The sequence below is a fragment of the Hydra viridissima genome, unplaced genomic scaffold, assembly GCF_058129835.1.
Source record: "Hydra viridissima isolate aposymbiotic clone 2 unplaced genomic scaffold, HvirCarnegie_v1 scaffold_1, whole genome shotgun sequence".
NCBI classification, from domain to species: domain Eukaryota; kingdom Metazoa; phylum Cnidaria; class Hydrozoa; order Anthoathecata; family Hydridae; genus Hydra; species Hydra viridissima.
Genome location: NW_028324300.1, coordinates 22,304,956 through 22,332,009, shown reverse-complemented (window position 1 = coordinate 22,332,009; position 27,054 = coordinate 22,304,956). Strand labels below are relative to the sequence as shown.

Genomic DNA, 27,054 nt, shown 5'->3' with positions numbered 1-27,054 from the left:
GAAAGTAAAGCAAACTCCACGGAACTTTCTAAATTTGTATGGGAGTGTAAAAGTAAAGGTTTAGAACCCATCCTTACGTGGAACATTCTCGATCAGGCAGAACCATTTAAACCTGGTGGCAATCACTGTAATTTGTGCTTGACTGAAAAGTTCCACATCATTACGTCGAAACTAGGCTTGCTCAATAAAAGAAGCGAGTTAACATCAAAGTGCCGCCATGAAAATAAATTTTTAATAAAAAACTTTAATGCCATCATAGCAGACACTCCATAGCACTTTTTTCGTATTTTTTGTCGTTACGTCTTTTTACGGTTTATAACATCTGATGATCGCTATTGCGTGAAACTTTAAGTAATGTAATATAAACCAAGCTAATTATTTAGTTTGTATTATAATAATAATATATTCGCTCTACTTATTCTACGCTGTATTGAGCACTCTTACTGGAAGTATTAACATAATTTCTACAATACTATATATATACATATATATATATATATATATATATATATATATATATATATATATATATATATATATATATATATATATATATATATATATATATATATATATATGTATATATATATATATATATATATATATATATATATATATATATATATATATATATATATATATATATATATATATATATATATATATATATATATATATTAAAATATGATATTTTACAAATCATTCTTGCTTTTGGCACTCTAGATGTAATGGGTAACACCTGTATTAAAGCAAATGATGAGCAAAGTATTGTTGACACCCAAGAACTTAATGATGTACTACAAAATCCTAACATGTCATCAGCAAGTTGTTCGGATCATGAAGGTAAAAGAAATGCTAAAGAAATTTTCCTTCTTAAGCAAAGTTTCACTTTTTATGACACAATAAATACAACATTTGTTTTAGGTTTTCAGTTTTCACTTTCTTTTATTTTTAAAAAGTATTGATAAATTTTATTGCTCATCCAAAAAATGCAAAGTTAGTAATAAAGCTGTTAGTATTCAGAATCATGTGTAAATTTTAGGAACTATTATGTTTAATATATTCATGTTAAAAATTTTGCTAATGCATGTACGTGTATGTATGTGTTTATTTATATGTTATGTATCTGTGTATATGTGAAAATTTTAAATTTGGTATTCATGTATGTGATATAATGTTATGCAATATACATAACAGAAATTGTGTGAAGATTTTCATAAGTTTTCTTCATATGGCCTGAATGAGCAAAAGGCATTGAAGCATGAGTATTTCTACTATTTGACAGAATACCTTTGCTCATCCTATTGTCATTTAGTAGAAGTTTAAACCATTAGACAACCAATATAAAGTGATATAATGAAAATAACAAACAGTGGGATGATATTAAAGATTTCTTTTGCTGCAGTTCTTCTCTTTTAAATACATGTTTTCTAAAGTTTTTAAAAAGATATATAAACAAGGAAACATATATGAATAAGTATTTCTGTTTCTCTTGAAATTTATTAGAAACTTAATCTGAAAAACGTTTCTAATGAGTTTATCATGAAAAAAGTAGTGATATTATAGCTGACAAATCAGAACAAAATGTTTGAGCTGATTTATTATCATAATAAGGTTAGTGTTTTACAAAGAGAAGCTTTGCATGTTTGATTTGAGAAAATTTGGTTTTATATATTAAATTGTTGCTATTTTTCATTTAACTTTTCAAGGAGTTTTTTTAATTCTATGAATATTTTTACATATTTCAAAACTGTCTTAAATTAATGTTCTAAATACATGATATGGTAAGTAAAGATTAATCAAAGAATGCTCTTGAAACTGAAATGAAATTCAGAAAAACTCTTTGTACACTTAGTGTCTAAACCTGAACATTTTCTTTCTTTAAAGCGTTGTATTTATAAATTGTTGTGAAATAACAAAATTAACGAGTTTAAATTTTAAGTTTTTGCTCATAATGAACTTTTTATTATTGCTAGTATTATCTTTAAAAATAAAATCTTAAAACACCAATCTACAATGGATGAGATTTTTAAATCAATATTTTTGTCATAAAGTAAAGAGGTTGGGATAGTCTGAATAATATATATGATAAATGTGTTTAAAATGTTTCATGAAGTATCAATTTGTTTAACTTTATTATGAAAAATTGCTGATTGCCCATTTAAAAAGTATTTAGTTATCTATAAATATGAATTAAAAGGTTGCTATAGTATATCAGGGCTTGTGATGAAGAAAATTGCCAAGCGTGTTATATCACGCTCGTAAAATTATAATGTCATCAATGAGCGCAATTAGGCGCGCTTGGGGTCAGGGCCGCGAGAGCATTCTTGAAATTTGAAAATTACGGAAGACTGTGTTTATGAAAAGCTTTCAATTTTTTATAGGACTTTCATTCATCAATGTTTGAAGTAGTATCTACAACAGCACATTTATAATTTCTCATTTAAATAACGCTTTTTTTCATCGTAAAAAAATTAGTAGATTATAACACAAGAATAATTTGAAATTCTTCTTCAAAACTATTAGTTGTATGTCTATGAATTTGAAGATACATGCTTGCTGAATTTAGGTCAAGTTTTTATCAAATTGATAAAATCTAAACCTTGCTAGTTAAACATTAAAGTGTTATGAAAAGGAAACCCCTCTGATTACTTCAGCTTTTATTATTTTAAAATTACTTATCCTAGACCTGACAATCTATATTTTGCAACCACCAGCTTTTTTTAATTTGCATGTTGAAGTTCTATTTAGAATTAAATAAAGCAGAAAAAAATTATGATGAACATTTTTTAATTATAAAAATGCTTTATAGCATTATAAAGGCAGGATGCTAGCTCATGTTTTTTAACTATTAGCTGGTATGGATTTTTTTTTCACATGAATGCAAGAAACATTTAAAACAAAGCCTAGTTCTTGTAAATCAGTAAAGTGTGAAACTTAGAAATAACTTTTAACTGATTATATAACTTATAAACAATACAATTGAATTTTTTTTTTCAATTTTAAATAAGGTAGCATTTATTGGGAAAATTGAAACTTATACTGCAATTCATGTTTGTTTTTTTTTTTCATGATCAGGTCAAGTTCTTTTTTTCTAAATTTAAAATGCTTACTTTTCTCCTTACTTATTGCTTATATATTATTGCTTATTGCTTAAATTGGTCATAGAGAATATTTTGTGGAAAAGTACAGAATTTAAAAATTATTTGTAAAACATTTAAATAACTTCAAAAAAGAAATATTCAAACATCATTCACAGTAGTCAAAGTGCTCTAGGAATTAGTTACACTATTTTAATTTTTAAGAAAAGTTATTTCAAAAAGGTTTGGTTTTTTAGGATGTTATCTAATGTTTTGTTCCAAATCTAAAATATCAATCCAAATATCAATTAAACCCATTTAAACTGCTATGTTTTTTTAAGTTTAGCTTAATTAAAGAATTAATCTGAAGAGAATCAACAGATTTTAAAAAAGTTGCTTTTTATAAAGAGTGAATTGCAGTATTATGTTGGTACTGAAACTTAAAAGTTTTATCAAATAGCTTCCCACTATATAATCTCACTTGTTCATTCCCTGAATTGGTGGTAACTTGAATATGCATTAATAGGATTATTAACTTATGATTTAAGCTTGACATTTAGAATTTAATAAAATCAGTTTTTATTGGTGACTTTTTAAAGTGACAATAACATTTCAAACTCACTTAATATGGTGATAGTTCTCTCTCTTCAGAGTAAATTCTAGTTATAACAACAATATTAGTATCATTTCTTTCCTGGTCCTAAGATGAGACTTGAACTTACTAAACTTTCAGATATTTTTATTGAATTGTACATTAAATGTTGTAAAACTTAGAACATTCTTTTGACACACTAAGTTTAATGGGTAACACTTCAGTTAAAACAACTATTAAACAAAGCATTGTTGATCTCCAAGAAGCTGATAATAACTTAAACGATATTAATAATCTAAATAATGTTAATACCCTAACAAATCACCAGCAATTTCTTCGAATCAGGAAGGTTTGATATATATTGTGTTGCTTTTTTTTACCTACAAAATGTTTTAAATTATGAAATATTTTATTAAGAATTTACAAAAGTTATCTAACTAATTTACAAGTTTAAAGTATTTCGAACAGTTTTCTTTTTTTTCATAAGTTAAATATAACTTGAAAACTTACTTTGAGTTTTGCAACTAAAATTTTTGTACTAGAAATCAATGCCATTGAACTTTAATTGTTCCTTGCATAATTATTACCATTAAAAGAAACAAAATGCGATGGAAATATTTTACTGCTTTTATTTTTCCAACACAAGAATCTTCAATTTTATATATGTAAGTGTAAATTAATAACTGATGTAACTATTTCATGATTTTCAAATACAAGCTAAAACCAGTGTAAGAAGAAATAGAAGAAGTTCACAATATAGGTATAATACAGTGTAGAAGAAATTCACTATGTAAATAACAATGATCAACTGAAATTGGGAATATTCTTTTGAAGGATTAAAGAAATATGTGTGTTGGCGTAGTTTTTTAATTTTCCATTTTTGTTATTTTTTTCTATTTTTTGTGTGTTGACATTATTAATATTTTTCTCCTTTTTTAAGTTTTGTATTTGTAAAGACCTGCAAGTTTTTAAAAGTATTAGACAAATTCAACAAAACTCAAAGGTTTTGCAGACAACCAATTGTTATAACAAATTGTTAAATTAAAGTTGAGGTTATGCAGGTCTAAAGCTTTGCGTTTGTATTTTTTGTTGATAGTTTCTCACTTTAAGGTATTCAACTTTCTAGTAAATTTTGACAGCCTTTATTCTGATAAAAATATAAATTCTGTTACATAGGGAACAAAAGGTTTGTTGTGATGAAGGCTTAAAAAGCAAATTTAAAACCCTGTAAACAACTGTTTGCGCAATGTTTAACTGTAGGATAATGTTGTAACAACTTTTGATCAGCTGAAGGGATTCTAAATGGAAAATTATTATGTCTTCATAATTATTTGTGGCGATTGCATCTTTAAGTAATTAAATTTTTAAAAGTGTAAGAATGGATTGAAATATATAATTACAGCTACATCATTACTTTATTTAGTTGCAAATGCTAAGCTATTTCTATTTAGGTTTGGATGCAAAAGTGAAGAGCATTATAATTGAGGAAGTGACAGATTGGAAAAGATTTGCACACCTTACTAATTATTGTGATAAATGGAATGCAATTCTTAAGCAAATAAATCATGATGTAACAGGAAGAAATAAGTTTAAAGTGATAAGACTTGAAAGTCTGAAAGGGCTTGTTGAACTCCACTCAAATGACAATATAAATTACACACAGATATCTCTGAAAGCTATGGGAAGGAATGATTTGCACCAAGACATAGCCTCTATAGGTGCGTTTCTAACATTTCTTGTAGGTTTTGTTTGTTTGTTTATTTTATGCGATTTTCACAAAAAACTATTGTAACAATCTTTATCTTATTTTCCATTGCAGAGCAGCATAATATTGGTAAAATGTTTTTTTTTTACTTTCTGATTTAAGATTTTTGATAATGATACTACTACTACTACTACTACTACTACTACTACTACTACTACTACTACTACTACTACTACTACTACTACTACTACTACTACTACCACTACCACTACCACTACCACTACCACTACCACTACCACTACCACTACCACTAACACTAACACTACCACTACCACTACCACTACGACTACTACTACTACTACTTCTACTACTACTACTACTACTACTACTACTACTTTCACTTAATCCCCAGTCCTTTCTTGATCTAATTGGCCTCCTTTTAAAATACTTCTTGTAAATCTTTATTCTATTCCTTTATTAAACACAGTAAAACTTGAATCTTCATAGCTTACTGTTACTTATTCTTATCATAGTTCAATTGAAAAGTGGAAACAAATAAAATAGATTGCTGTTAACAAAGCATTTTTAGGAAGAACTTTTAGAACTTTACATCATTTACAACATTTCAAATTTCCTTTTTGTCTTTCTGATTCAACTTATGAGTCAATATTTTTTGTAGTAACAGAGTTTCATGGTTTTCATTTAGTAACAGATGCAATATTTTTAATGACTTGATTTTTAAAGTTAAAAGGTTTTCATTTTACCAATTCTCATCATTTTAATTTTGAAGCTAAATAAAAATATTGTACTTTTGTAGACAAAGTTTGATTGCTGTTATATATTTATGAATATTTTTATATTTGTACATTATTTTAATATTAATATCTTTATTAGAGATTTCAAGTTAAAAGTTTTTGTTATTATGAAATTTTATTTTTGTCAGTTGATTAATTATTGAATTAATTGACAAAAGTTTTTCTTTTAAGTAATTTTTATTTTATACAAGTTTTTAATTTTTTTAGTATAAAAAGTTCAATCAAAGTAATTTAGATATTACTTGTAAGCAGTATGTGCCAGCATGATAAAAGAAAAGTAATTATGCTGGCACATAAATAATTTTGCATAATTAGGTGCCAGCAGACACTGTGATACTTGACAAATAAATTTTAAAGAATGTAATTATAAAATATTGATTTTGTAAAATATAGAAATATAAATTTATAAATGAATAGCTAAAGAAAAATTTGTTTAAAAGAGAAATAATATTTGTTTGAAATTAAAAATATTTTAATGAATAAGTGTAAATATGAATACAAACAACCACAATAGGAAGTTGTAACATCAGAAAAAAGGGAACCTGTGATTTTTAACTTTATTAAGAATGAATTATTTTATGTATTTTTGTCAATGAAGTTAATAAAATTTGAATGAAATAGTTTCATATTTTATTAAAGAAGTTAAAATGATTTTTGATTTAAATAATTACACTATATAAATTTTGCTATTTTAACATCGGGTAATTCAAAATATAAAGGGCTGCCTGCAAAAAGTTCACAAGTCCATTTTTAGAAAAGATGAGATAACTCTATCAGTTTGTAAAGGGAATTATAATCTATCATATCCAACTATTATTTTCATGAGAAGAAGATCCTAACTCCCATTAAAATGATACTTTCAGTATCAAAGATCTGGGTTTCTAAGCTGAAAAAGTGCAGAAGTCCTTGTAGCCAATGAGCAGGGAACTCCCTGTCACGTGATAACCTAAATTTAACAGTGAATACGAGCCATCATGGCGTCAAGTAGGAAGCGAAAAATTAATGAAGAAAGTTGGAAACGAAATGAAAAGAAGAAAAATAAGATAGATGGTAAGTAAAACTGCTGAATAGTTTAATAAATAATAGCTTTTCTATTAATAATACTAACAATATGATTAAAAATCGAATTTCCTAATTTATTAGGAAAAAAAAATGTAAACATTGTTTGTTATTTTCTGAAACTGAAAGTACCGTAGTGAAAGTCTCTTATTCTTTGTTTTCGGAAAATTCGTAGATGATTATTTTATTGCATTAGTTTTTGTACTTATATTGGTAACCTGTAGTAAAACAGTAACTCTGTTTAATTATATTTATTTAATATAAAATGAATGAAACAAGCAGGATTATAAATAAATCTGCCTAAAATAGTTCATTAATATTAATAATTTTTTGTTGTAATGTTACAACTCCTACTACTAGTACTAATATAGTAAATCAAATTTCATAACTAATTATCAAATAAAAATGTAAACGTTTTTTAATATCTCCACTGTGTTATTACTCAGCAAGGCATTGTATATTTATAAGCACTTATTTTATTGTAATGGTGTTTGCTATTGTGTTGACTTTGATTTGCAAATTAATATATTAAATTACAATGTATATAATTCAGATTTTTATGCCTGAATCAACTGTTTTTATTCTATAGAAAACATCAATGCTGGTCATCAAGTATTACCTAATTGCAGATGTGAAAGTTGACTGAAACTTACGGATGATGAGATATGTTATTTAAACTTATCATTTCACTCACTGACATCTCCTTCTCTACAAGTGGCATATGTAAGAAGTTGTACTCTCCCAACTGAGACAAAAAGACATTGTCCTAGAAAATTACCAGCAAAGTACTCTAGACAAGTGTTTAAGTACTCAGTAGTTGTACCAAATAAAACTATACAATTATGTAAAAAAGCATTTATTGCTTAATATTTCTGAAGGAAGGCTTAGACGTAAAGTTACATCAAAAGAAGGGGAAAAAAAAATCAGTTATAGATCCCAGAGGTCATCATGACAACAGAAAAAGAACACCAGAAGAACAACTAAATGGTGTAAGAGACTTTTTAAAAAAATATCCACATCGCCAATCACATTATTCAAGAAATGAAAATAAAAAAAATAATTGATTCCATTCTCACCATCAAAAAGCTATACAAGCAATTTTGTAAAACAACATTGAATGAAAGCATTTCAGAACACACATTTTGTCATATCTTTAATTACAAATTCAATTTTTGTTTTGGGACACAAAGATCTGACATTTGCGAAACATGTGAAAAACTGAAAGTACAGAAAGATGCAGCTGTTAGAAAAGGAGACAAAGTTTCAGCTAAAAGTTTTGAAGTCCAGCATGAAACACATTTAAGAAAAGCACAGGTGTTCTATGATGAACTAAAAAGATATCACTTTGAAAAACCAGAGGATAATCTAGTGTTGGATGCATGGATTTTGAAAAAAATTTACCCCTTCCTATAACTAATGTTAGTGGTGAACATTACAGAAGACAGCTATGGATACATAACTTTGGGATCATTGACATCATTTCTGAGAAGACAACTCTTTTTTGTTATGCAGAGAATGCTACAGATAAAGGTCCAAATGAGATTATTATCTTTTTAGATGATTATATCAAAGAAAACAAACAATCAAAAATGAAAAATTGATTCTGTTTGCTGATAACTGTTATAGTCAGAACAAAAATAGATACCAATTTTATTATCTAGACAATCTTTGTGCTAGAGGAATTTTTAAAGAAGTGGTTATAAATTACCCCATTCACTGTTTATTTCCTTATTTACCAGAACTTGTGAAGGTAAATATATATTTTTATGAATATTTAATGTTTAAGACTCTTATAAAAATAATACGTGTTTGATCCGGTATTCAAAGGAAAAATCAAATAGACGCGTGTTTTACGATCAACAGGGCTGTTGAAACCAATTTTAAAATAGGTCACATTTATATTAACTAGTGATGGGTGATATTGTAGAAAATAAAAACTAAACTATTAGAAATACATTTATTTGATACCTACGGCAATCATTGCTCCCATATATAAATCAAAAAACCGAGAAACAGTTTAAAAATAGAAATGCGTACTAGTATATAAAAAACGAACTTTAAACCGATAAGTTGGTGATAATCTAGATAGAAATCAAATTGTATTGTATTCTTATACAATCCTTTTATGCAACTTTTTGATAAAAAAAAAAAGAATAAGTGAAACCAGTATAGTATATAACCAGTACAGCATCTATAACCTACCATATTCCTTGAAACAAAACGCAGCGATACACCAAAAACGATATGCAGCGATAAGATACATATAAAATTGGTATCATGGATACAAGTGAGTTAGACAAATATGTAAGCCAGAGACTTACATTTTGCAAAGTTATACTAATTTTACAGATTTTTAATAACTTGATTGGACAAAAAATCTCTATGCAATTGGGAAAAGAAATGAGAAAGGAGGTCTGAAGATAGCAGGTTGCTTCCGCTTAAACGGCCATGAATAATATAGCATATTAAATATATGATTGCTGTATGTAATAAATCAAATAATATAGCAGTGCTTGATATTTTTAGCAAAAAAAGCAGGTTTTGTGGCATCAGCAATGTTTCTGACGAGAATATTTAGCAGGTAAGATTAATTTTTGAAGTTATTATCTTTTTTTAAATAACAACAGTAACTGCTCGCGTTTATAGTATTTTTATGGTTCAGTATAATGTGTAAAAATATAAGATTGCAACTTTGTTGTGAGACTCATCTTTTCTTGTTGATCCATGTATGCAGCACTTAAATTTCTCTTTTGAAACCTTGACTGAGCAAGTAATTTATTTATTCTAATTGTTTTGCTTTAAACAAAATGAACCCCAAAAACATATTAATTATAGCTTATACATGCTTTTTTTTTTTATCAATTTTGTTAAGTAAGTAAAAATCCTTAATGGATTTATTATTTGCATAAAAACGATGATTAAATGATAAAAACTCTTTTTTTTTTTGTAAAACATATTAGCTGATTTAGTGTTAATTTGGTTGGTGAATTTTAAAGTCATCCTGATAAATTTTATTTTAAAGGTTTTAATGTTTTTTAGGCTACCTTGTGTTTCCAGTTGCTAAATATCCAAAGTTTTTCACCAAAGGTAATAAGATAAAGCTATTTTTAGAAATCAATGCATTTATAGCTTTAATTAAATTGTGTTATCATTTTAAGCGTAGCCTTCATCGAGCAAATAAATATATTAATTTGCTATTTTTTGAAGATAGTTAAGATATTACATAGAACACATTTTGTATATTTTGCAGGAACGTTCTTTGACGTTTTCAAAATTTTTCTACCAAACTTCATTTGTGCAATAGCTTCACTATTAGTCACAGTTTGTCTTCTACCAAAGAGAAAATCGTAAATGATTATTTGCCTAATGAAAAAAAGAAAGTTACACTGATATTAATGTGTTTTTGACTTATTTTGATGAATGAATTTAAAATTTTTAATTTTTAAAAACTGGTATTTTTCTAAAGTTTTTTTCATAGAAGTTCTAAAGAACGAGATGTCATAGTTCACGATGATCATGATATTTTACAAAGCTCAATAATTGATTCCGATATATATTTAAACTATTCTATCTTCGCTGTTTCAACCCGGGAAAATAAGACAGAAAGAAGCAGGTTGATTGGTTCAAAGCATTCTATCAACCAATCAGGATTCTTAAAACATTTTCTCCAAATCAAAAACTCAAAATTCGGAAAACTTCTTGGGCAAGACTATTGTTGCATATTTATTGTGTTATATTTATTTTGACTTCGTATTTTTTCATTTCAACAATCTTTGTCGAACCTGAAGCAAGACAACGTAAGGTGTTAAACAAGACTGTGAAATGAGACTCTTTAGACTCGATGAACCATTAGTAGAATTATTGCATCAGAGTCTTGCTTCACATTTATAGAAACCGAAAAAAAAAAAAAATTAACAAAAAATTGAAAACGGTATAAAAAAGTTCGTAATAAAATGTTTCATTTTTTAGGAACAAAGATTTTCAGCAAACGAATTTGATTTACGGTTTACATTCAATGGTAGCTATGGGTCACAACGAGTTGTTTCCGGTGTTTGCAGCTATAAAATCTAACAATATATCAAACAATATATATTTGTTGTCGCAATTTTAACATTCAGTGCATCATCTTGCTGTTTGACTGATAAATAATACCTAAATATATTATGGTGACGTGATATACATGAAGATTGAGGGGAAAAAATAACGCTTGTGCATTTAAGAAAATCAAAGATTACAACTGTATTTTTATTATTTATTTTTTTTTTTTATAGGTATTTTATCATGGACAAGTCCATTATAAGGACTATATATAATTCAAATATTAAATCTGATTTTAAGGAGTAATTTTAGGAGTATTCCTTTTACTATATTCCGTTGGAATATAGTAAAAGGAATACTCTCTTAAAAATTTTTTTTTTTTACATTCAACAAAGCAAATTGTTTTATTTTACAAAGTGTCCTTTTATTATCTTCTTAGAAGGCCTTGGAATGACAACATCTGATATTGGGTTGCTTTACTTAATAATATCAGTTGTACTTCTTATAGTTCAGAGCATTCTCTTCAACAAGGTCGGTTCAACTGAAGCAATAATTTTAATTAGTTAGAAAGCAAAATTGAACGTGGCAAACATTTTTCCACAAAATTTTTTCTACTTTTTTTATAGCTAGTTAACAGGTTTGGTTCAAAAAAGGTGAGACAACGTTGTTTAGAAATTACATCAATTTTGAGTTATTTTATCGAGTGAATGCTTTAGTCTTGAGTATTATGGGAATATGATATACTTCTTATTTACTTTTGTTTTAAGGTTGTTTGCGTATCTTCCATGTTTTTTGGTGCTCTTGTTCTACGAGTCCCAACAGTTAGCTTGATAAAAATTAGGTACAAGTTTTTGATTAAACTCAGTGTTTTTCATGTTACTATTATTAGCTTAATACGCTTAAGTTTCAAAAAAAAAATGCAAATTTGCTTTGAATTAAAAAATATAAAAGTATAAATTAACAAATCCAGATCTAGATTATGGTTGGCAGCATGGGTTAACCAATCCCTTATCAGGATAACAGTTAGTGCTGGATTTTTAGCGATCAACATCCTTATAAATAACTCCGTTGAATCTGATATGCTTGGATTAGCAAACGGATTGGCTATATCTACAGCGTCAGTTGGAAGGCTTTTTTTTTTGTAGTATATTGCATTAACATTTTCTGAAATGATTATGGAAAATTTTAAAACTTGCATAATCATTTTAGAAAGTTTTCTATCCAATCTTCTTAAGACATTGGCAACAATTAAATAAGGCCTCAAAAAAATACTTTTCATAATTTTGATCCAAGGGTGGGAGCTAATTGTTTAATAAAATGAGTTGTTTCAGCTCCATCGGCGCTGTTGTTTTTGGAAATGCTTTCACGTGGTCTATGAAAAATGTTAAAAGCGCACAAAGAAGGAGAGCTACAGCAGTGTTTCCTATCAACCAATATTTTGCATTTTTACTGATGACAGTTATGTCAGTGCTTGTTTTTTTTATTGGAGTTTGTATTCCTGAAAACCTAAACAAAAAAAGAGCTCAAAGTGATAAGCATAATACACCTGTGGTTGTTACGAAAACATATTTTCGCTTTGAATAATACTGCAATATTTGAGTAACTAAATGATTTGAATAGATGGTCAAATGATCCAAAGCACGACAGTATCCCACAATGCATCATGTCACAGTGTTTCATAAACATGTTTCGCGTCGTGAGCATCGATTAGAAAATGTATTTGGTATTTATTGGAGTTAAATTTTACTTTAGTAAAGAACGGCATTTCTAATTAGAAACGGAAAAAGTAGAAATGTAGAATTGAAGTAAAATCAGATGAATTAAGGTGCTTATAAATTTAAAAAAAATTTTTTTTTACTTACCTCCCGTTATACCCAGCATAGATGTTACAAGCAACTGCAAATAGTCTTCTCATCTAAGAATGAATACGACGTTAGCTTAATTTTCTTACTAGCTTGCTTTCTAAAGTTTATACTTGTCATAAACCTTTTTTTTCCTACTTTCCCGCGTTCTTTCTCCCGGGGAAATCTTAGAATAACAATGATAATAATTGAGTTGTTAGCTACTTTTCATAACAACAAACTATGTAAAAGTGATAATCTATATTGGTTATATCTGGCAGCACTTTTAAGACAACTATAAAGAATTTTTAAAAAAGGAGTGCTTTATCTGAAATGAATTTAAAAAAAGTATTCTAAATCACATTAAATCAAAAATTACACTTATGGCTTTATTTTATCATTCGCTTTGTTTAGACGTAAAAAGTTCCCAAATTTACAAAAGTCCATCTTGAAAAACTGATAAAATCTAACTTCATCTTGACGTAGTTTGTTTAATAGGTTGTCAACACGTGAAGGGTTTACTTTACCTTGAATATTATTAAAGAAAAGATTTTTAAGTTTAAATTAATACTATGTAATGAGTTTCAGTTTCAAATTTCAGCAATACCTTTTTCAACAGAATTTAATGCATCTTTTGCTTCTTCCGACCACATGATATTATTAACAATATCTTTGGTACCAATTTTATCACGGAAATTATGTAACTTTTCTTTTAATTCTGATTTTGTAAAATAAATCTTTTTATTCCTGTTTCAAAATTCATACGCACATGTAACCCTGCAGGAATGACTTGTCCTGTTTTATTACTTTCCATTCATTTGTTGGAATAAATTGTTCATTGGTGGCATACTCAGCAGAATTATTTGTACCTTCATTAGGATCATCTGGTTCTTTGTTAATTGCAACAATATCAGTGACACCATAAACACCTAAAAAAAGAACCTGTATCATTAAGTTATATTACAATATTGAAACTAATACATATACTTCATGATTATGTAAAACAAAAAATGTATGAGTTGTCTATTCAAACTATTTCAACCACTCTCATCTACAAAGTAAATAATAGGGGGTTTATTTGTGACGGTCGCATGGATTAAGTAAAGTAAATGCAAAACTACAAATACCATTGTTACTTTTATATTCCACAAGAAGAAGAAAACCCAGAAAAAAATGAAGAATAGCTTTTTTCTAAAAAATATGATTTACAAATAAACTTAGTTTCAAAGGCAGCTCATAAATTCACAGGATTTCACCACCATGCACCACTATAAAGTTAAGATGATCAGATACGTTTAGGAACTGGTCTTTAACGTAAAGTGTTGTTCAAGGTTCTTTTAGAAGTGTGATACATTTTAAACAAAAAAAGAAACTAACTATGTTTCGATAAAAAAGAGCGCAATCCTTTTTGAAACTTGCATTAAACTTTAAGTTGACGTCTGATTACTCGCAGGGGGAATAGCGTAGAACTTTCGAAAACAATGAACAAATCAGGGGGCCTCATGCTGAGAAGAGCGTAAAATGGCTATTGGTGAGATTGTTGGAATAGGGATGACTTGCTAAAAAAGCTAATTAGTTAATCGATTCTAGTTTAAATCTGTGTTTTTGAAAAAGATTATGAAACTTAAAATATGCATCTTCTAAAATAATAATGATGAAATGAAAAAAAAGGTGTTAAAATACTTAACAGTTTGTTTTTTTTTTACTTTATATTAGGGATCGCTAGTAAACGGTTTACTAAAAATTTAGTGTACAGTTTATCGTATCGTATACCGTGAAGTATACTGTTAAGTATAACGTAAACTAAACTTATTGAATTTTTCTTATTGATTTTTTTGATTACTATTAATTATTATTGTTAATTTATTTCAGATCAGAGAATGTCATAGAATAAACAAAAAACAAGTAAAAAAAATAATAATAATAAATAACCAAATAATATCATAAAACGGTGAAGAGCAACACAAACAGCGTAATATAAAAATATAACAACTTAACAAATATAAGTTTTTACAAATCTAAAGAAACAAAAATTGAATTGAAAAAATAAAATACTTTAATCATGTTAAGTCAAATAATAGACATGGTCCAGTAATTTAATTTACAAAGATAATGTTATCAGATTATCAAGTGAGTCCGAAAATATTTCACAAATAAAAGTAAACAGGTTTACTAATCCGTATACTAACTTTTAATATACCAAGTAAACGGTTAAGTATACCGTAAAGTTACCGTATATTGTAACCGGTGATCCCTACTTTATATACATGATTAGTTTCTTTTTTACTATACATATATATGAAGACCACACGGGAGAAAACGGCAGAGTCACACTTTTGTAGTTTAGAGCTATTTAAATTTTAAAGTTTGAAACCATATGCAAAAGTAATTATGAAATAAAGTATCCCTGAAACTATTTTTGTTGGAAGTTTGTCCATTTCAAAGTGTAATTTTACAGAAATATTTCTTAAACCTTTTATACTAATAAAGCTATAAGAATATTTTGTAAGTAGGGTTACAATGGATTCTGTTTTTTTTTCCATTGTTTTGGACATTTTACTTTTTTTTCATGTTGACATGGTTACTTTCTGCTGTAACTAACAAATTGTGAACAAGAAGCAAATGTAAGAGGGAATGAAATTAAAAGTAACAAACAAGCATTAAGATTTGCTGCCATAAAATTATTTATAATTTCTTGTACAAGAATGCTACAATTATTCTATTACATGTTTTAGAATAAATGGTTTTAATGAAAAAGGCTCTCAAACCAAATGCAGTTTTAAACTGAAAGTTTGTTTTGAGCAGAATGTCAGCATGCATAAAATGCACGATTAAAAATATTAGGACTAAAGTATCTAAATACATCATTTGTTTGCTAGTTGTACCTTGTCCTGTGGTATATTTACATCAATTAATATTAAATATTAATTAACTAGTTTAAAACACTTTAATGAAAAATTTATGAACTAATTTATTAGTTTATTATCATACTCATTTAATTTATGTAAGTAAATCATGTGAAACTGATTGCTTCTTGATATACTACTCCTTTTTTGTTTTTCATTTGCAGTAAAAACCCCAGCAAAATTTATCTTTGTTACTAATAGAAATACGCGATATATTTTTTAAAGAGATATTTGTTGAAACTAGATGCTTACTTTTTTGACAAATGATAATGCTCAAGGGCAGAATTTAGAGTCTGAAGAGATCTTACTTTGTACTAATTAAACGGTTTGTTGATATTTAGAGTTGTAATTTCTCCTAAAATATATGCAGTCATGTGATAGTTGTTTGATAGACAGCTCTATGCTCGCACTGTTGTTTAGATGAAACTTTTTTAAGAGGGGGCCTGGGGAGAAATCTCATGTTATTGGGGAGTGTCCAGAAATTTTGTTGTTCAAGATAGGTAACTAAGAGACATGGAGCATATGCAAATTTCTAGTAAGTTGGTACTGAGGTCGAAAGAGGATGATTTGGAAAAAGTTAGGGTAATTGGAGCTAAACCATCCCCGCCCCGACCTCTAACTGCCCCCTTCATAGAACTACGTTCCCTTTAATCGTTAAATTTTTTTTTTTGTTCTGTTATGTTCTAAACTAAAATTCATCAACAGATTTCAAATTTCATAAAAAATCTCTTTTCGTTTAAGATTAATAACCATGCAAATCTTAAATTCCCCTCAATTACCCCCTGAAATAACTTTAAATGGTCTTAATATCTAAATGAAAAATTTTTTTAAATATGGTTTGAAATCTATCGATAAATTTTGATCTAGTTTAATATAAAACAAAAAAAAAATTAAAAAAGGATTTTTAGGAACCATGCCCTAGGAGAGCTCTATTAGGGGTAGAGTAAGTTTTGCTACTATTACTTATTATCGTAAAAAAAAAAATTTCTGGTCTTCATCGTAAGATTATGATTGATATTTTACATTTAAAAATTATCCTAAACGTTTGTTTATAGAGGTTTAATATTTTACTTTTTACAAACTACATTCCTGCAAATAGAAAGCTAATTTAAAAGGTCTTGTAGTTGAAAACAAAAACAGCGTTTTTTAGCGCCTCTATATAGTTTGGGCCGTACTCTCCAACTTTTCTCGTTCGCCAAAACTGATTAAAATCCTGATGAATAAATTTTTTTGGCTTGTTCGGTCCAGTCTTCTTAGCCTATAGATTATTAAAAGTACAAAAAAAATGCAAGTTTATTTAAAAAATATTTGGCGTTGTTTATGTAAATTTTACGAACTCACAGTGGAGTATTTGTATGACAAAACTGCTCAAAAATATTTTATGAATTTTTTTTCGCTTTATTAGTTTAAAACACAGAGTTTTATTAAAATTAAATGTTTAATTAAAAAAATAAAATTTTTTAAAGAGTAATTTATTATTAACAAAAAGACATATTCGCTTATCAAAGCTTCATGCTGAGATCATCATATTGACTGCTTCTTTGGAAAAAGGTAACGTTTTTTTATGCCGTTTTGATCTAGAACTACTTATGTATGGGTCTGAACTCAATAGCAGCCTATTTAATACGTCTGTATTGCAGTCGATACGAGAAAACTTTTGACTAAAATTTTGTCTGTACTGCCGAAAGTGTTTGTTTCGGGCTTCAGCTGCCTCCTCGGATAACTGGCCGATAGGGAGGATTGCATGAGTTATTACTTCGGCACCATGCATCAAAACTTTATGCATGGTTGGAGACATGGGATACCAACCATACAGATTGATATACAGTTTAGCAGTTTCATGAGCAAAAGCGTCGAATTTAACAGCATCAATTTTATATCCACTTGAAATGACTTCAAGAATAACGTGTAAACCTTTTATCAAATCCAAGTTAACACCAGTTATTTGTGAAGATAATTCCGGGTTTGAAAAAAATCTTCTTGACGTATTGCCGTCATTCGTATTTCCAAACCCTGCTTTAGGTATATCTACTTGAAGCCCTAATTCTTCTTTGAAGGATGTTTGTATTTTCTTCTTTGCTTCTTTGACAATTTTTTTTTCCTCGTCTGATTGAGCTTGCCACTTTTGTAAAGGTATTTTATAAGCTAAATGAAGAAGCGATTCAAAAAAGCGGATCCTTGCATGAAGAATCGAGAGTCCAAATGAGATGGTTTCCGTATTGATTGGCTCTTTTTTAATCAATTTATTAAAATCTTTCGATGTTTGTCCACATATGTAGCACCTCATAGTTGATGTAGTATCAGTTGCAGCGTTGCACACTTTACCATCTACCATTGTAAAAAGCAAGGTATGCTTTATTTTTCCAATTTCATTGGGCAACCTTGTTTCCCTGAGATTCCTTATTTGGTTTTTTACGTGCTCTATCTCGTCCATTGTTATGTCTTTAGATTCACTAATGAAACGTATTCGAATGGGCCTGCAGAACCTTGGAGATGAGGTGACTGAGTTTTGCCATATAATTTTTTCCTGTTGGCCATCAATTTTAACAATCATTCTCAGAGGTACTAAAGAACTTTGAAAAATATTTGCATCACTGTCGGTGTTGTTTTGAAATTTTTGCTTAAATTTTGCTTGTTGCGATCCATCACAGCCCCATTTTGATATTAAAACCATATTTTTCTTTTCTTCAATTGAACACTTTTCTACAACCTCTGAGACATATTTATATAAGCGTAATGTAGTGTGGTCAAGTAATGCTTGTAGTTGAATTTCAGCTGTTGTTTCGGTTACTTGTATCGATTCCTTATTAGGGTAACATTCTTTTTTGGCTTGTTGTATTATTGAGTAGCAGGGGTAGACACTTTTGTTTCTACTTTGAATAAGTTCCCACTGTTTTCTGGTAAAATCGCCTTCTACAAACAGTGCCAGTGCCTCTTGAGGTGTTAATTTATTGACAGTTACTTTTTTAAAAGCAGAGTTAAATGCTTTTCGGTATTTCTTTGCTCTGGTAGGCGTGGCCGTAATTTCTTTAATAAATTTTGAAACATCAGTATTTCCTGAAGTGTGCTGGCTCATTCTGGCTGCATACGTCAACTCATCAACAGAGACCTGTTTGCGCAAATCCATAGTTTTTCGACGCTTGCTGCAATCACTTAGTTCTATAAATGATTTTGATGGTCGTCCAGGTTTCTGTCGAATGTTTATTGACCAATAAGGTAGCTCGATGTTTGATTTGAGCCATTGTTTATTGTTTTTTATAAAACTTTCTTGTTTATAACTTGCAGCTATCCATCTTTTCTTGAAATCACTCTTAAAGAATTTTAAAATTCTTGTTATGGTACTTTTTTGATCTATTGGATATTTCATGACTGTTATAAGGTGTTCTTCTAACAACGAAAACTTTTCATCAAATTTTTTACCTTTACAATCTTTCATTATTTCATATAACTCTCTTCTAGTGAACAACTTTTTGACTTCTGTCGAATCTACATGATAAATAATAAAATCAGTAAATACATAGTGGTGTGACCTTAATGAAAGACAAATAAGATATATATATATTTTTTGAGATTTTATAGTTTGATAGTTTAATATATTAGATACAATTTAAGATTTACGTAGTTTGGTTAAGTTTGTACAAAAATATTCAAAAATTAGACAACAAGAATTTATTTTATAGCTATTTCAAGACGTTTTACGAGATTGTGTATATTACGAAATGGTCTACACACTATTTTTGAAGCGTTAATATAAAAAGTGGCGGACGTTGGCGGATAATTTTACAAAAGTATCTGATTGTTTACAGCCTATAGTTATTGCTCGTAAAAAAATTATAACTCGACAAGACCATACTTGTTAACAAAAACATTATTACATTATAATTTTATATGAAAATTAAAACTCAAATAGTCCATCATAAAAACGCTTTATATTATGCACAATAACTCAGAAATTTAATGTAATTTTATTTTAAAATATAGGTCATACCTTCCTCTGCCATAATTAGCCGTTTATTTTTTCAAAACTGAACAATATTATAATAATAGCTGCAATAGCAAATGTCACAAATTTTTGAATTTTTTTTTTCCTACGAAATTTCAAATAACAACGCCACGTTCTGAACAAAAATACGACAAAAGGAAAAATCGAGAAGAATTTTCTGTTACATAATCTAATGAAGCAATTATCTAGCTTGAAAATAATAAAGTTAATAAGACTTTTATGCGAACTTGATTTTTTGACTTTTGAGCGGTTTTGTCATACAAATACTCCACTGTGGAACTGTTGAAATAGAGTATTTAATTACTAATATTATAGTTTACTTTTTATCAAATTTAAAAATAATTTATCATACCAAAGACTCCACCTTTCATGTCGATGAATTCGATAATATGTTGCTCAACTATGTGTACCTTCAAAAGAATTGCAGCCCATTTTTATATTTCTATTATTTTTAGATTTCTATAGCTCTTAGAGAAAATAACAGATCAAACTGCTGCCTTGGTAGAAGACTGCAGATATTGGTTAAAAAACTGTGATCCATGCTTCTTGTTTTCAAATAAACTTTTTTCAATCTCTTTTAAAATTTTGTCTACAGCACCTAGCAATACATGTAGACCAGGAATATTTACAAGTTCTGATATTTTTTTGTTTTGCCGCCAGTTAATAAAGGGGGTTTAACATTATTTGTGTACTTTTTGCTTTTTTGAATTTGCACCATCAGCTATCCATTGGTCGTATAATCTACACAAAGATTCTAGAGTATAATGATAAGCTTCTTGAAAGTCAGGAGATGACGTCATGCAATACGGACAAGGGTGCTTTGATGTTGCAGTTTGTTTTCCAACCATTTGAAGCAAAAACTTTAGATCTTCAGATGCTGTGCAATCTTCAGATACTGTGCAAAAAAAGAAATATTCAATTTATCCAAAATTAACCGGAAAATATGGTTTTTTTCAATCATTGACGGCAAAATGGCCAATATATTGTACCACAACCTGTTCGTTTTGCATTTGTTGATCATCGTAAACCTTGATAGTTGTTTGGGTAAAGTGATCCGAGAGTTGCTTTCAATGTTGCAGAAAATTTTCATGAAAATTTTTCTCAACAGTTTTGACATTTGACTTAATTCAGAGTGGTAGCAAGCTTCCGTATTCCTGTTTTTTTAGCTTTTTGTTAAAAGAGTTACTAAAAAAAAAATATATGAAGCTGTGTACACAGACATGACAAAATTTAATAGACACTAAAATAAATGCTGCTTCTTTTAATTCATGATTAATACTATTTACAGGTAAGAAATTTAGATAAACTAATTTAGAGTATTTGATTAAAATTTCATATAACAATATTGCAACATGCCACGAACCTTAGAAGCATCAGACGTCTCCGAATTTCAGCGCACTTGTTTTTTAAAAAACTTATAATGAAAAGTTTGAAAGCATTAGGGGGAATGAAGTGAAATGTAACAGATAATCAATAACTTTTGAAATTAAAACAAAAAATTGTTTATAATTCCCTATAAATAAATGTCATATAACTGAGTTTTCGTATTAGATTGCTACTTTATAACTGTTATTTGTTACTTAATGTAACAAAAACAAGTAGAGAGTCTTTCTTTGAAAAAAAATCAATGAATAAAAAAACTTCTTTTCTTTTTAACACAATTGTCAAAAATCATTAGTAATGTAACTTAGAAATAACATGTTTATAAAAAATTGTTTTCATGAAAAACTCTCTCAGTTCAAATGCTGTTTCCACGTAAATATTTTTATCGCTAAAATACCTGCATACATTTATGTACTATAATTTGAAAAATTTGAATATATAGTTTGTTTGTGACTTGTACCTTATCCTGTGGAATAGAAAAATCAAGACTTTCCTCTAAAAAAAAAAAGAGAAGATATTCAGTTGCATATTGTAATACATGAGGAGACTAGCACTTTCATAAAGCATTTAGTAATTAATTTATAATATTCACTTTAAGAATAGCAAGATAATCACTTGTAAAAGGGATTTACTTAACTAACTTCTAGAAAAAAAAAATCAGTTGTGAAAATCACTTGTTAAAGTGATTGCTTCTAAATGTTTTATTACATTTACAGTAAAATCATAAGCAAACTCCATCTTAATTACTTAAATTCCTTTTCAATTCCTAAAAACAACTCATCCCTAAGATAAAAAAAAACTGCTAAGTATTTGCATTTGATTTTTCCATTAACAATTAAATACAAGTTCCTTTAAGCTTTGTAATATAAATTGGAATTTTATTAAGTTTGTAAAAGTTGAACTCTTTAAGAGTTTAAAACACCAAATGAATATGGTGTGGCAAGTTTACATTCATAAATCTTTTTTTTTTTTTTTTTTTTCAATAAATAATTTTAATGGATTTAATCAAAAAGAACTTCTGTGTTGAAACAAATTAGTAAAAATTATGTGAAGCATCACATATTTATTTCAGGAATCTTACAATTCTCTGTCTAAACATGTAAACTAATTTAAATTTAATTTATTCAATCAAAATAATGATTTAATTGAATAAATTGAATAATCAATAATTATTCATTAAAAAAAACTCCATCTTTTGACATAAAGTTTTTATTTCATTTTAAAGCAACTTTATGATAACTTTAATATTTCAATATTTTATGAAGACATAAATATTTAATGTTGACTTTTATAAATACTTTATGAGTCTTTTAATATTTTATAACTTTTATAAATATTTTATGAGTTTTTTAAAGTTTTATGACTTTTACAAGTACTTTTTGATGACTTTTGTATATATTTTTTTAGATTGTTGGCAGGAACTATATTCTGAATGAACTTAAAGTTGTGATATCTGTATACCAGTAAATCAGTTTTTAGTTATTGAATTTTAAATGACAAATTGGTTTGGTAAACATTTTTTCTTCTAAGTGTTTAAAGTTTTAAAAAAGATTAAATTCGCAACAAGTAATAAGACAGGTCAACAGCATTTTTGGGGCCAAAGATATTTCAACGAATTTAGGGTAGCTTTGGGGTGCTGATTCTGAATATGTCATCAGTTTTGCCAGATTGGCTCAAGTTTTTGAGATTTTTCGTGAAATGTGTAAAAAAAAAGACGTAATTTGCTACACGCGCATTAACTTTATTGAAATTGTCATGAATACAATAAATTTAACAAAGTAAATGTTGATTTTAGTTTATTTTAACTAGTTTTAGAAAGTAATCTTCAAAAATGAACAAGACATGAAAGATAGGAGACATTTAATCGCTGGAAAAGCGCTTTTATATGACTTTCTTCTATGTGAGCTATTCGGGCAGTCACGCTGTAGATTCCAGCAGTAATCAGCCATCATATGTCTGTCCCATCTGCCTTGGTACCTTTCCTCCATCACCATAATATCCTGATAAAATCTCTCCCCTTGTTCTTCGCTAAAATCTCCAAGGTTTTCTGGAAATCTGTCCAAGTGACTGTGAAGATAATGCAATTTAATGCTCATGTGTACACCCAGATTTCTAAATCTCAATAGCATGTTTTGTACCAGTTCTTCATAATTGTCTGGCTTTTTATTTCCCAAGAAGTTCTTCACTACCAACACAAAACTTCAACATGCAGCAGCTTCAATGTCATTCATTTCCTTAGGAAAATTTGAATCTTTAATGAGTTTCCGAATTTGAGGACCATCAAAGATTCCTGCCTTCAATTTTTCGCTACTAAGACCAGGGAAAGATTTGCAGATGTACATGAAGCAATTACCATCTTTGTCTAATGCCTTTACGAACTGCTTCATTAATCTTAACTTTATGTGAAGTGGTGGTAGAATGATTTTTTCCCTGTCCACCAAAGGTTCGTTCACTATGTTTGATGCTTCTACTGTCAAGGTGTCCCTTGGAGGCCAAATCAGTTTCTCCCAGTGCTGATGTTTTGCTCTACTATCCCACATGCAGATGAAGCAAGGATACTTTGTGTATCCACTTTGCTGTCCAAGTAAAATGTTGACCATTTTTAAATCAACACATATCAGCCACGAATGTTCATGGTAGCACAGTTTCTCCAAGACCATTTTGACATTTTTGTATTGTTCTGCAAGTTTAGTTGAGTGAGCTACTGGAAGAGATGCACACTGATTGCCATTGTTCAACAAAACACATTTCAAACTCCTTTTAGAACTATCTATGAAAAGCCTCCAGTCTTCAGGACGATATACTTGTAAACCCATTTGCAGCATCAGGCCAGGAATATCCTTACAATATACAAGTAGGTAATCTTCACAGAACAATTGAAGAAGTGCTTCTTCTCTGGTCCTGTAAGATGTAATTTTAGTTCCAGGCGTCAGACAATTTTTTTCACTTAGCCTTGAAGCTAAAAGTTCAGATGCACTTTTTGAGAGGTTGAGGTCTCTTATTAGATCGTTGAGCTCTCCTTGGGTAAATTGCGTAGGTGTTCTGAAACTTCCTTCATATTCTGGTTCACTTCCAGAACTAATGCTTAGCTCCATACCCTGCATTTCATCATCATCAGGTGGGGGAAGATCAGGTAACATGGCAAACACAGGTACAGGCACATCTTCACAATAAGGGACAGGCCTTCTTGCAGATTCCATGTTAGGATACTCCCATTTTTGTTTCTTATGCTTATTGAATCCTTGCACTTGCACTGCACAGAAATAACAGTCATCATGATGATTTTTTTGCTCTCTCCACTCCATTAGAACACCAAATTTGAAGCTTTTTCTTTGTCCTTTGCTCCATTTTCGTAATAATTCGATACATGCTTTGCACACTATGTGTGGTGCCCAAGACTTGTCTTGGTCCCCAAGCATAACCCCAAAATAGGCCAAATACACTTTTTTTATGAAGTCTGTTATGTTTCTTCTATGTTTTTGCAGTGTATATTCACCACAAATGTAACAGAATGAGTCTGGATCGTTAAGACAACTTCTTCTTGATGAGTTCATGCTTTTCACTGGAAAACAGACAACAACATTAAGTTAGTGCAAAAATCAAGCTATGAACAAACTTTTAGAACACTAATTAACAAAAAACTATATTGAGAACTGCTCAGTTCAAGTACTAATCCCAAGAAATTAATGAGATGATGCGTCGCATTTACCAACAAGTGCTATAAATAAGATACCAAAAATATCAAAAACTTGAGCCAATCTGGCAAAACTGATAGCATATTCAGAATCAGCACCCCAAAAATACCCCAAATTCATTAAAATATTTTGGACACCAGTAAATTTTTTTTTTTTTTTGTTGATCTGTGAAATATTCGTTAAATAATCCGAAAAGAATTAAAAAAAACAAAACAAACTTCATGGCTGTTTACATGAAAAGCGGGCTAGCTTGTTTGCAGGGCTAGCCCATACCAAGATCTCGACGTAGTCTTTATTACAACTTAATTTTATTTTAGATCTCACTTGATTTAATTTTTAGATCTCACTGTTTTTTGCCGAGATCACGGCAATCGGGCTATCCTTTGCCCATATAAACAGCTCCTCAATAGTGAAGCCCTCTTTGGGAAAACTTTTTTCAAGTCAGTAACTTTTCAGTCACCAAAAAGCAATTTTTATTAAAACTAGATGCCTACCAAGTTAACAATTTATCTTTCTCAAGTATAGGAATAAAAAGAGTGTGAAGTCTTACACAACACAAATGGAATCATCTATTCATATTTTAAATACTCTCAAAAAGTGGTAACATGATATTAAAGTGACAGACTAAATGACGCACACTCGATTACTTTCAGCGAAACATTAATTTTATTTTGTCCAGGCTTCAAGTGTGTGAAATCGAAAGCCTTTTCCCTCCTAACATTTTCTCAAATAATTTCACAACTAGACATATTCCGAAAAATTGTAAGTTGGGAATATTTTCTTTTAAAAACAAGATTCACATGGTGTAAAAAAACCTTGAAGTCGTAGATTTAAAATGGGAGTTAGACGCCAACGAGCGGAAAAGTCCGATAGCTCTAAGCCTCCATTTTACATCTACTAACAACGATTGGTATTTTAGTTAGTACATGTTTACCACAAGTGAAAATATAAAGGCTAGGTAAAAACTAAAAATATAAAATTGGTTGACCCGAACGAACTGTTATGAGTATTTCAAACTACTGACTATCATCAACCCCAGTGTGGGTGCGAAAAGTTTCTAAAAGAAGCTGACCAGCATCGTGCTATCTAACTAATAAAACACGACGCGGATTTAATAGTGAGGAAACAATCACCAGATCGGATTTTCTTTAAAACATGTCTCTAAAACAACAGCAGGTTCAAGCCAAGGCACTTGCTCCGGTTCCTAATTTATAAGGTAATGGCTCTAGTTGTAACACAATTGTATGTAATTTACTTTGTGTCAAGAGACCTTAACTGATCTTCCTCTGCTCGTAGACTCCCAGAACCTTGCTCTTTGAGTTTACTGGTACCACTAAATATAGCTGAAAGATTAAAATCTACCCTCTTTATATTTAAAAAATTGCCAAAGAAATTGAGAGATAAGAATCCTAAGCTTTTATGCTTGAGAAAGAACTGTCAATCAGCCTCAAATTTGCCTAATTATTTTGTTTGAATCAAGAATGTGTTTAAAATCTAAAACCTCCTCAGCGATGCTTTGTAAATTGAAGATTTGCTGTAAATTTTAATTCTATCAAAATTATTTGTATTTGATACAGTGAAGAGAGTTACTTTTTTTAATATATAAAAGTTTGAATGAGAATTTGATAATCGATCATTTCTTTGATAAATAATGTTTTAAACTCAGCTCTTTATTGTAATAATGAGACATTTTTACTTTACTTTTTTACTCTTTTTGGTTATTGTTATCATATTTTAAAAAGTCAAAGACTAATGCTTCATACTAAAAAAAGAAATTAAGAAGATATCATTAAACCATGCTGAGCAACTGGAATTGATACGCAACTCTTAAAAAATGATTGTTTTCATAGCCACCTAATATAAAAAAAAACCTATTTTAGCTATTGAAAGGAATCGAACTCCTGGGAGTCGAGGGTTAAAAGGGTTAGGTAAAGCAG

General features: G+C 28.9%; 3 protein-coding genes across 4 annotated transcripts; 2 read left to right on the top strand and 1 right to left on the bottom strand.

The window, feature by feature from the left end:
* Positions 1–703: 703 nt before the first annotated feature.
* On the top strand, positions 704–6,151 carry LOC149893934 (uncharacterized). 2 transcript variants are annotated; one of them, XM_090089044.1, is made up of 3 exons: positions 704–843; positions 5,124–5,390; positions 5,911–6,151. In XM_090089044.1, the coding sequence occupies exons 1-3, from the start codon at positions 729–731 to the stop codon at positions 5,934–5,936; spliced, it is 408 nt and encodes a 135-aa protein (XP_089945170.1). In that variant the 5' UTR covers positions 704–728; the 3' UTR covers positions 5,937–6,151. The 2 variants fall into 2 exon arrangements, with proteins under 2 accessions (XP_089945170.1, XP_089945166.1); XM_090089040.1 differs by having other exon boundaries at positions 5,124–6,151.
* A 1,015-nt stretch (positions 6,152–7,166) lies between these two features.
* LOC149893933 (uncharacterized) lies at positions 7,167–15,163 on the top strand. The gene is made up of 9 exons (XM_090076583.1): positions 7,167–7,242; positions 10,291–10,338; positions 10,502–10,598; positions 10,730–10,954; positions 11,221–11,359; positions 11,707–11,820; positions 11,916–11,942; positions 12,057–12,130; positions 12,260–15,163. Exons 1-9 carry the CDS (start codon positions 7,167–7,169, stop codon positions 12,432–12,434), a joined length of 975 nt encoding a protein of 324 aa, XP_089932709.1. The 3' UTR covers positions 12,435–15,163.
* On the bottom strand, positions 12,591–21,924 carry LOC149893932 (uncharacterized). The gene is made up of 8 exons (XM_090076569.1): positions 20,025–21,924; positions 17,553–19,522; positions 14,258–14,321; positions 13,907–14,059; positions 13,738–13,848; positions 13,602–13,657; positions 13,152–13,204; positions 12,591–12,795 (listed from the first exon to the last, which is right to left on the bottom strand). Exons 1-8 carry the CDS (start codon positions 20,035–20,037, stop codon positions 12,591–12,593), a joined length of 2,625 nt encoding a protein of 874 aa, XP_089932695.1. The 5' UTR covers positions 20,038–21,924.
* Between the last annotated feature and the right edge of the window lie 5,130 nt (positions 21,925–27,054).